The following is a 10,922-nucleotide window of genomic DNA, read 5'->3' on the forward strand; positions in this document are numbered from 1 at the left end:
CAAGAATATTCTGCTGTCTGGTGTCTACTCAGAGACAGTCCAGCCAATAGTTGCCACTTTCCACCTGTAATACCTGAAACTGATGAGACTACACAAACACCTCTTGGCTCTAATGAGTTATAGTATATTGAAGAAAAACAACACGATAAATATACTGAGAATCCATCCCTTTTCCTGCTAAAATATCTTTTCACACTAATAAATGAATTACACAGTATTAAGATGATTTTTAATATGTAATGATGAAATAGAAAAAGAAGCACTGTTGAAAACTTCAGTAAAGCCTGTTTATTAATGGTCAGTTTTTTAGCGGCAAAGTGTTTAAAATGTCACAACATGTTAACAGCAACAGGCCATAACGCATGGGGTACAAGAGTTACAAGTAGCACTGCAAGTACTGCATGTCTTATAATCATGAGTAACTGTTGGAGTGACAAGATTATGTGCTGTATTTGTTTGTACTAATGCTATTGGTATACGGTTTGTAACATGGCTGACTGACAGTGGAAGAATGATAGATACTACTGGATCTAAGAGTGCAAGTGAGAGAGGGTTGACGGATCAAAGACCATCCAAGAGTGAACGTTCTGCATGTATGCCAAATAAATAACTGACAATTATAAAATGTTAACAGCTTATATTTTCCATATAGCTAGAATTTGAAATCACTATGTGCCCTCTGCTACATTCATTTATGATTTGCATACATTTTGTACAATGGCATCTTTCCAATCGGAGCACAACTAACAGCTAATTTACATATGCGGTATAAATAGTACATGAACTGTTTTTCGTTGCAAATACACAAGGAATGCATGGGGGAGTTTTATTTATAGCTGCTCATATTGGTACTGGACCCTTGGTTTGGGTTTAGCCCCCCTCCCTGCCACTGATGTTGAGCCAGAAGACTGAATTGTAGATTTCTTAGATGGATAAAACTATAAATAAATCATCATCCTGAGTGAGGCTAACCTCAAAAGCCACACTTTTTTTCCCATCACCCAAACCACTCAAAATAGAAAAGGCAGCTAACATTAAAATGCATTAAGGGTGTATGCCTTTTGGTTTGGGACATACCCCTTCGAGTTCCCTTTTAAAAATAAAAACTATAGGACCTGGTGTAAAAAGGCAAGGAGTAATAAGAGTGAGGAGAGTGTTCTGCTCCAAACATCTGTATCCTTCATGGTCTGTGGGATGAAGACACTTGGTGGAGTGATAGCAGAGAGGGAGGTTTACAGGGGAGAGGGCAGTTCAGCAGCCTCCTATTCCTGATGAGGAGGGAGCTGCTGTGGGGTTGGTGCTGTTGTTCTGGCCTTTTCCTTTGTGCCTCTGGCCACCCCTTCTCCTTCCACCTCCTCCAGACTTTGGCTGTAAGGAAGAGGGAGCAAAAACACCTGATAAGACACCAAGCGGTGATATTTAGGCAACATATAAAAAGAACACGAAAACATTATTTACTCAAAATGTATCAAGAAAGAAGATTGCGCGGATGTAAACTCAACCATCTCCCCTGTTCAGGTTCTCCACTGTAGTTCATTTTAAAACTGAACCATTTTACCTTGTTCTCTTTGTTGCCCTCCTTTAACTGAGGGTCTTCGTCTCCCTCTCCCTTAGGCAGCCAGCCACGCAAGCAAAGGAGAGGGACAGAATGTGAAGGAGTTATGTGGCATGAAAAAGTTAAAGTTCAGGATGAAATAAGACAAAATCAAAGCAGGAGAATGCAAGAAAAGAAAGACAAGGGAGGAGGACACGGAGCAGTTAACAAGTTAGAAAAGAGCAGCAATGTTAGGGCAAGTACACAGTAAGAGGCAGGAAGTCCAGAGAAACACAAGAAGATCACTACCAAACTAAACAGCGCTTGTGTCTCACCGGCTGAGTCGCGGTTGAGCCTGCTGACTGTGCTATCGTTGCTGCGTCATCACCGGCTGCTGTGGTGCCGTCCTCTTTTCGGAGTGGTGCCTTCTTTGTAGACTGCATTTTGATTTGTGGAGGTTTGGAATTTGATGGCAAATTATTGGTGGATTGCAACAGCTGAAAAGAATGTGAGTTGATATTTGAGTCTCAACAACAAATAACAACAAAAAATCAGCTGCTCATGATTAAAAAAACTCATTACAACAGCAAATTCAAAGCCCTACCTGGATAGGATATGTTTCACAGGGGTGTAGGCAAAGTAATTATTACCAAGGCTTAAATCCTTTCCTACAATGAATTATTAGCCAGTAAAAAGTGCAAATTGAAATTCTTGGTAAATGTAATGAATTATCTTGGGAAAGGAGCCTTTCCTGTGGGAAGAACAGATTACTTTTGATAGAAATGAAAGATACTGTCCTGAAAATTCTTCCATTTAATTAGGGCTTTAGAAACTGGCACATCATTGTACGGAGAAAATATGTATCATGAGTCCACATGAGTCCTTGATCTTCCAGAGGGCTGTATTACCTTAGTGATGGTCCCCACAGCCTTGGTGCGTCCCTCCCTGAACACCAGCCTCTGGTCGCAGTGCAGGTACTCAGGGGTTTTGATGAAGCGGAAGTGGACTGAAGCCTTGTCCCCTGTCCGTAAACAGTCTCTGTTCATAGACAAGATGGTGGCTGTCTGCCTTATGCTGCCACAGTGGACTGAGTGGTGGGTGAGGAAAGAAAGGTGATTGGACAGAGGGGAAAAAAAAAGAGGCCAGGGGTAAAATAAGTTTATGCATATTGCAAAGGAAACAGTGAGTCACTAAAATATGCACATGCAGTTATTTTTAAGCATCTGTGAGAGCAGCATTTGTCAATGGAGAGACAGTATACTGCACTTCTATCATCACTATGCACAAAATGATCTTGTACAACTTGTCTCTTGTTATTTGAGTGACATCTAATCATTTAAACCAAGCAACACTTAAGAAATATTACAGGTTACTTTGAAAGTTGGCCACAAATCTTCAACGCACTCAAATGTCAGTAACACAGAGCTGAAGATTTTTTCCATCTCCTTGACAGTTTTCCATGTTATTGTTACCCACCCATGGCCTGGTATCTGGGAGATATTGTCGTGGGATGATGCAGTACCAGGATCTCAGCCTCAAACTCCCAGGTGGCCTGTGGGCACAACCTTGGAGAAACCATCACCATGCCTTTCCTTATGGACGAACGCTTGATCTTTACAAAGAGTCACATGACAGGAGAGATAAAGATGACAGAGGAACAAAGAAATGTGTTTTTTCAACACTTCATCATTCCTCTAGGTCAGTTCTCAAGATTAGATGTATACGATAAAAAAGATGGAAGAAATGAGGAACATAACTCTGCATACAGCACAAATACTGTACACGGTTTATGCAGCCAGTTAATTCATTCATAATAACACAAAAAAAACTGCAGTTCCAAATCTCCCCCCTAGATGCTGCTGTGGGAGATTGTTGCCCTCCTACCTTTTTGAGAGCGAATGAGGCAGTCTGGCCACCTCTGACCTCCTTCACAGGCATTCTCTTGCGGTGGATTGATTTGACAGCAATGGGGATGAAGCTACCCAAGGGGTCTGGTCCTAGTAGCATTGTGTCATTCAGACGTATGAGTCCACGTAAAGTAGTTCCGGATACTACTGTTCCCACTCCCTGAGACACAAACAGTGGTTTAGATAGCATTTAGTACTGTTCTGTATGACGTGAGGTTTGTACCTGTGGCACAATATTCCTTACTTATATAATTCACACAGTAAAAAGCATTTAGTGATAAGAGGTGAGAGTACCGGTACAGAGTAGGTGTCGTCTATTTGAAACTCGGCGGGCTGGTCGTCTCGGTAAGAGGTCCTGGAGGAGAGCAGGTTGAGAAACATCTTGAGCAGGTCCATGTTCTCTCCAGTCACATTGGAGATCTGAAAGATGGGACACATCCTGGAAGGACACAACACAAACACACACACAGAGGTTACAAAGGACCACTTTCAGCCTTACTAAGAATCTGGCTGGGACAGACGTCGTACCTCTCCGAACTGAAGTTTGAAGCTGTGACAATGACGTCGTCCTTGTTCTGGACCAGGACAGGGATCTTCCTGCAGCCGGGGGACTTCAGTAACCTCTGGAGCAGCTTCAGTGTCTCTGTTATGAGCAAGGCAAGACCACAGGAGTTACAGCACATGAGCACAGCACATTAGAGAAGTTATAGAATTATAGTTTAGGGAAAGCGACAGACCTTGCAGGATGTTGGCTGGACACATGTCTATCTTGGTTACCACCACAAACACAGGCACATTCAGGGCTAAGGCCAGGCCCAGGTGCTCTTTGGTCATCCCGACGATACCTGCATTACTGCCCACCTGGCAGGGCAGGAAGAGAGAACATTTTTTATCTATATTTTAATCAAAGAAACAGCAAATGTATATTTCTATGAATAGATACAGACAGACAAAAACACTACATGCAGGCAGACATTTTCATGTTTTTATATATACATGACACCCATTCATGATATAACCAGCATAATGCCCATTTCCTATTGCCCACACACACCCACCCTGACCCCTCCTTCTGACCATGAGCATGCAGAAGTCGGGCAGGTGTCCAGTCATCCCAAAGACGGTGGTCTTGAGGTATTTCTCATGGCCAGCCAGGTCTATGAAGGTGATAACCTTGGAGGACTTCTCACAAATTTTGGTCCAGTCCAGGCTTCCTCCGTGACTATCTGGTTTGTTCACCACCTAGAGGGAGACAGAATGGAGCGGAGTTACATCCACAGCATTCATACCATCTCCACCTTCATGTGCTGCTTCACAATAAGGTCTCCAGTGCAATGTGTTGAATGTTACTTGCACACTCATCCAGTAAGCAAGTTGTCATTTCTCCATCTCTCTCCTGCTTGTTGCCAGTTTCTGAGGAAGGCTGCCAAGTACTTTAAAAGGTTGTTGGATAAATAACCAGTACTGGTGAAAAGCCCCTGAGCAAGACCACCTCAGCTCTAATTTATAATGCATTTATGGTGCTATTATATGCTACATAACCTGGAGCACTTGGATCACCCTACATTCACTTCACTTTTTCTCGATGCCATCCTCTGCTCCTTCACCTCTTATACAGATAAATCTGCTTCACTTTACACTGTCAATATTTATCATTGTTTAGTACAAAACCCCATCATATAAATTATAATTGTAATGCTTTAACAACAACCCCCTCTCTACCCCTCACCTGTCCCTCCTGGTCAAACCCCAGGATATCGTTGCCCACACTGCTGGTCCTGCCGCTCTCCATCTCGTGCTTATGTCTGAAGAGCTTCTGGCGGGCGAAGCCCCTCCCATTGTCCAGCTCTCCATGCGTTAACACTCCCAGCAGAGTACTCTTACCAGCATCCACGTTACCCACCACTGCAACCCTGAGGATAGGGGAGTACCAAAATATCACCCAAACTGTACATGGAAAGCATAACTATCTTACATGTCTCATCAAAGAAAACGTAACCAATGTAGTGTAAAAGAAAGGAACTATCATCAGATGTACTGTGAGTGGGATCCATTACTGGATGGTAACCATGACCCCTTCTTATTCATATCTCTGACCACTCACCTGACCTCCAGGAAGTCCAGCTCACCCACACGCCGGCGGATCAGATAGTCGCGTACCAAACCGGCAGCCTCATTGCGCTCCCGGAGCGGAATAAGGTCAGAATCCAGTTGCTCACACATAGAGCACACCGTGGCTACTGAGGCCTCCATATCCTTCTCATCCAGACCCCAGTCACCACCATCTACAACAGAGACGTGGAGGAGGGAGAAGAACAAGAGGTGAGTACTCAGTTTAAAGAGCGGAGGCTACGATTATTTGTCCAGGTTTTATAAACTGCTTTAGCATGGCTTGACTGAAAAATGGAGGGAAAAGGGAAAAAATGAATTTAATTTATACAATCTCATAACTTTTGAAGAAGATGGTGAATAGTTTGTTAAAGTAACCACAGCATGTAAACGGTTTGCATTTTTCTCACCTGAGCCCATCCCAACCACGTAGATGGTCTCTCCGCATCCCTCTTCCATCCTGTCCCGTAGCTGGCGAAGTAACGAGTCATACTGCTCTCCATTTGGGCTAACAAGGGCCAGCTATTGGGTTTGTGCAGGGGAGAAGACAAAAACAGAGAGAAAATTGGCTATTGTTGGAGTTATGACCCTGGCTGGATGGTTGCTCTACAATAGTTGCATAATCAAAGCAAATCCTTTTATCCAATGAGTTGCAATCATTGACAGACATTAAAAGTTGTTGTTCAAAAGTTGGTGGCGATGGCACCAGATTTGGTTGCTTTCAAGAGAGACAGTGACTGGACTTCAGGGAAAGCATCACTTGGGACATATTCAAAGTGTAAGCCGCAATAGAAAGTAAATCTACAGGGAATGGTGAGTTCAAAGGCTGCTCTCCACACACAAACACAGCTGTCTCTCTTCCCATGAAACACCTCAAGGTTTCGTGTGAACGCTTATTATCTCTGCTGATACAGATGAACTGAACCATTATGCCAATCAGTAAAATTGCTTCACGCTGTTGCCTAATATTAAGTTAGTGACACAAGTGAAATACTTGGCAGTATGACATTTAAATGGGACAAATGTATCTTCCTATTGTGGAAGTGTTGTTTTGTTAACCACTCATGTCATTACATTATAGCTACAATTAATAAAACAACTTACTTAACATGTGAATGGTGCAGATTGTAACTTTTTTGTTTCACTATCAAAATAAATGGTACTCTTACAGACTCTCTTTATCTTCATCATCGTAAAAACTCTCACTAAGTTGACAAGTCTGAATATTTCATTTTAATACATCAAAATAGATCTGCAGCCTGATTCTTATTGCTCACAGGCATACCTGCCGGTAGTGGTTCAGCAGGCTAACCCAACCTCATTACCTTGTTGCCCTGTATTTCATCAGCCTGTGTGTTTTCGCACAGGGGGTTAATACACCATGTCAAGTCAATGTTATGGTTTGTTTGACAACAGAGTCGTCCATGTTGCTCTGACTTGCTTTAGACAGTAGCGGTGTCATTAGATATAGTTAGCTAGAGACGAGCTAGTGGTAGCATATGGTGCAATGTGCTTCTGATGATGTTCACTAATGTTAGCGTTACGTTAGGTTACGCGCTAAAGCATCTACTGGAGCTAGCGTTAGCCACAACTAGCTATTTTATTTAACGTAAGCAACAGCAAGTCTAGAAAGTCAGTCGTGTATAATATTTAATATTTGGTACTAAGAGTATTCAGTAGCTAAAGTATGGACCGACATACGATGTTTAGTAATTACATAGCTACATGCAAAAAACGCATAATTTGTTTCATTCATTCATTCCCAAGAGAAGCTAACACTAGCTAGGCAGCGCCACCATATCCAGGGCCTAGCTTTACCTTGTTGGTGAAGTCAACTGCCCGCCGGTCCTCGGGCTCGCCATTCATCATGTCCCCGTCGTCGAAGCACTCGTCCCCGGCGTCGTCCCCGCATTCTCCCCGGTCCGGAGCAAATATACTCGCGGGGACTAAAGCATCAGCCAGCGGTATGGAGCCTGGGCTTATACCTGGCTCGTGCCCCGCTGCTATTGATGCCATTTCTATGCCAGCCTAGCTGTAATAAATTTCGAGCGGTCCCAATTGTTATGATGACGGCTGGCAACCAAACACAGCAGCTACTACACTGTGGAGCTCACCGCAAGCTCTACACGCTAACGTCAGTCGGCTACGCTACGGATGAGGTAGTTAAGTCAAACTGTACAACCTCACTCACAATGACACTTCAATACATGTTACAATAACATGCTGCTTGTACATATGCCGTCAGTTTGCATTCAAGCCATTTAAAAAATAAAATACCACATCAATATTAATAAGGAGGGTGGATGAGGAAGCCTTCTTCCTTCCTATTCACCAATGGTGTTTAAGTCACCGTGAATATGTTAGCAGTGGACCAATACCAGCGCGGGGGTCGTTCATATGATTACGAGGTGGACCAGTCCTTCACAGGGCAGCAGGGCTGGTAATGTTTGTGTTGTAGTGTAATCACAGTGTAATACTCCTGTACTACTGTTGTAATGGTGATATAAAAAAAAGTTGTGTGGCTGTTTTGGGTAATTATTTATTAACGTAATGAATGTTTGATCACTTAAATATCTTCTTTTCTTCCTGTTCCTGAATCAAATCTTGATCTGTGAAAATGATCCCTATCCTGGCCTTGTAGAAATTTGTTCTGACAAGAGTTTCATTGGAAATATAGTTTATAATAGTTTGACTTAAATTGATAATTAATACAAGCAATGTTTTTTTAAATCAAAATTAGTGACAAGGAAAGAATAGGAATTCCCAAATTATTTCCTTTTCAGTCACTGAAAATACATCGTCTTTATCAGTATTGCTATACAAAGTAGCTAGACAGGACAAACATAACATAATAATGATATACTTGTTTACTTTTTTTCTTTTGGCTATTCCCTATGCTAATTAAGTAATTCCACTCTTTGATTCTCCTCCTGGTTGTGAGCACAACTCTTTAGCTAAATATTTACATTAAAGACCCAGACCTGTTCAACTGAATATGGCAGGGTACTGCTCATAGGTGAAATGTTCTTTAGTACAAACTCAGAGCTGAATGAGTCAATCTTAAGACTAATTGTGAACAGCAAGTGAAGACCTATAGGATGTGAATTGTTTCCCACAGACGTTCTCTGTTGAGGACAGAAAATACAGTGATCCAGTGCAATCCTTAACAGACAGCGCCACTGCATAAGTTCTCTATGGGTCCTCCATAATGACAATAATACAGTGAAGCTGACAAAAGCCACTGTGTAATAACAGCAGTCTCTTGTTTACTACAAAGGCCTTGGCTTGCTTCTGAGTAGTGAGAAACACCTCCCTGACAGCTCTTAAATATACAGCTATTTAAAATGTCTTTAATGGAGTATCTGCAACAGATTTCTAGGTGACTTTGTCCTCTGTACAGTAACGAGGTTCAATCATGTTTGAGACTCAGGTTTCAGATTGTATCTAAAATGTGTGGTCTGTAATGTTCAAATTTAAGCAACATTTTTGAAGATTATATCTAAGTTTGCTCATCCTTCCTCTGAGTGAAGTCTGAGAGCTGGATCAGCATGACCTTTGAAGCCAAGGACTAATGCTGACACGTTTTAAGGTCAAATTGCACAATACCAGCCATTAGTCATCCACCAAATCAATGTAGTGTTGCAGTTTCTCACTGTGGCCACTGGAGGGCAGTGAACACACAATACCTCACCGATAATTCCAGCCAAAACCTTCAAAATAAACAATCAGAGATAGCTGTGCTTCTGTGCACTGCCAAGTATCTATATGCAGGTAGGAACCTTCACAAAGGTAGTATGTATTGCATTATTTATTGTATGCATGCAGGTTCATGTTATTTCATAACAAAGGGTACATTATTGATACAGATTAACATTAGCACAGCATGACAGTGAATAAAAATATGTATAAAGATGCATGTGTTCTTCCTCTGTTCATGTGAAAGGTCTCTTTGTCATTAAATCTGCTGACTGTCTTAAGACTGGGTCTTGGGGCAAGAGTGTATGATCTTTGTACCACATTGAACTTCTGATGCAAGAACCACATCTCCTGGTGACAGCACATATCAATAAAGCTTCCCATACACATCATGTACCTAAAGAGATGAACCTTTAGATTAAGCTATTATAACTATGTTATGATGAGGAATGCACCTCTCTGTTTGTTGAAGAGGAGGTCAGTATAGTTAACCTGTGGCTTGGACACTGCCAATTGCTTGGATCACTGATACATGCCAGCTGTTTGAGATAAGAACAAACCACACACTGTTTGTCAGCGAACATTCAGAAAAAACAGCTGAACTAAGTTCCATGGATGTGCACTTGCAAGCTAGAGTGTAATTGTGAGAATACAGGTCATCAGTATGTTAACAGCAGGCCTGATTATAAACAAGTCCTTCCCCTTAAAGCCCTCTCACACCCCATTCACAGATGTGTTTTCAAGTAACACTGAAAACCAAAGGCAACTGCAACCAAATGCATTTTATAATAATACTGTGTGTGTGAGAGAGAAAGAGATAGAGTGACACTGTGACATTACTACGTTACTTAGATGGAAAAACTTACTTAGGACGCACAGCACTTTTTGAATACAAAATCACAAAAAACGAATGAGAATAGTATTAATACATAACATGTTAAAACAATGTAAAACAGAAACAAAACATATGTAAGAAATCCTTTGCATATAGGCACAACTAAGATATAAAGGCTATTATTAACACAAATGGGGAAATAGTGTAGTAAAAATATAGGCCTATATATGCTCCTAGTGATTCTAATCTAGATTACAGTTGGTTGTAGTAAGTGTGTGCTCATGCTGTGTCAGTTGTATGTCAGCAGATGAATGTTTGGCCTGTTGCTGGCTGTGAGTCAGAGTTTCAGATAGTTTTCACAATTTTACTCACCGTTTCACTTTGGCCTATTTCTCTCCTAACTGAATTTCATTTTCTCGGCAGGCAGACTGGTCTCAAATCCTGCCATTTGATCCTACAGTAAGTTGCAAACTATATACAGTAAGTGGGCATTACGTCTGCTGGCTGAGCTAAATATTTAGTTGTCTCCCTGGCAACAAATTCATTTCTATTTTGGTCTGGGACTCACAGCGTTCCCTCTCACAGTCAGACTCAACACCACCAGATTACAATATAACAGTCTGATGTCAACAAACAATCTATCACTAATTATCCTCACTTCACTAAGGTCTGCAATCACTTGTTAGGCACTAAATTTATGCTCAATAGCTACACTTTGACTTCATTGGCCGATGTGCTCTAGTGGCCTGATTGTATTCGCTGCTTCAAATGTCGCTCAGGTTGAAGGAACCTCCCACACTGTATATATTCTCCTGTGCAGTGGGGTGAGGCCCTGCAGCAC

General features: G+C 41.8%; 1 protein-coding gene across 2 annotated transcripts; it reads right to left on the bottom strand.

Moving 5' to 3' along the window:
- Window positions 1-273: 273 nt before the first annotated feature.
- On the bottom strand, window positions 274-7,566 carry LOC139307287 (GTP-binding protein 1-like). 2 transcript variants are annotated; one of them, XM_070931108.1, is made up of 14 exons: window positions 7,369-7,566; window positions 5,961-6,072; window positions 5,546-5,726; window positions 5,171-5,354; window positions 4,519-4,683; window positions 4,179-4,302; window positions 3,970-4,084; window positions 3,736-3,880; window positions 3,419-3,601; window positions 3,011-3,146; window positions 2,443-2,621; window positions 1,870-2,031; window positions 1,559-1,609; window positions 274-1,368 (listed from the first exon to the last, which is right to left on the bottom strand). In XM_070931108.1, exons 1-14 carry the CDS (start codon window positions 7,564-7,566, stop codon window positions 1,252-1,254), a joined length of 2,052 nt encoding a protein of 683 aa, XP_070787209.1. In that variant the 3' UTR covers window positions 274-1,251. The 2 variants fall into 2 exon arrangements, with proteins under 2 accessions (XP_070787209.1, XP_070787210.1); XM_070931109.1 differs by lacking the exon at window positions 1,559-1,609.
- Window positions 7,567-10,922: the final 3,356 nt, after the last annotated feature.

Source organism: Enoplosus armatus, unplaced genomic scaffold (genome assembly GCF_043641665.1).
Source record: "Enoplosus armatus isolate fEnoArm2 unplaced genomic scaffold, fEnoArm2.hap1 Scaffold_67, whole genome shotgun sequence".
NCBI classification, from domain to species: domain Eukaryota; kingdom Metazoa; phylum Chordata; class Actinopteri; order Centrarchiformes; family Enoplosidae; genus Enoplosus; species Enoplosus armatus.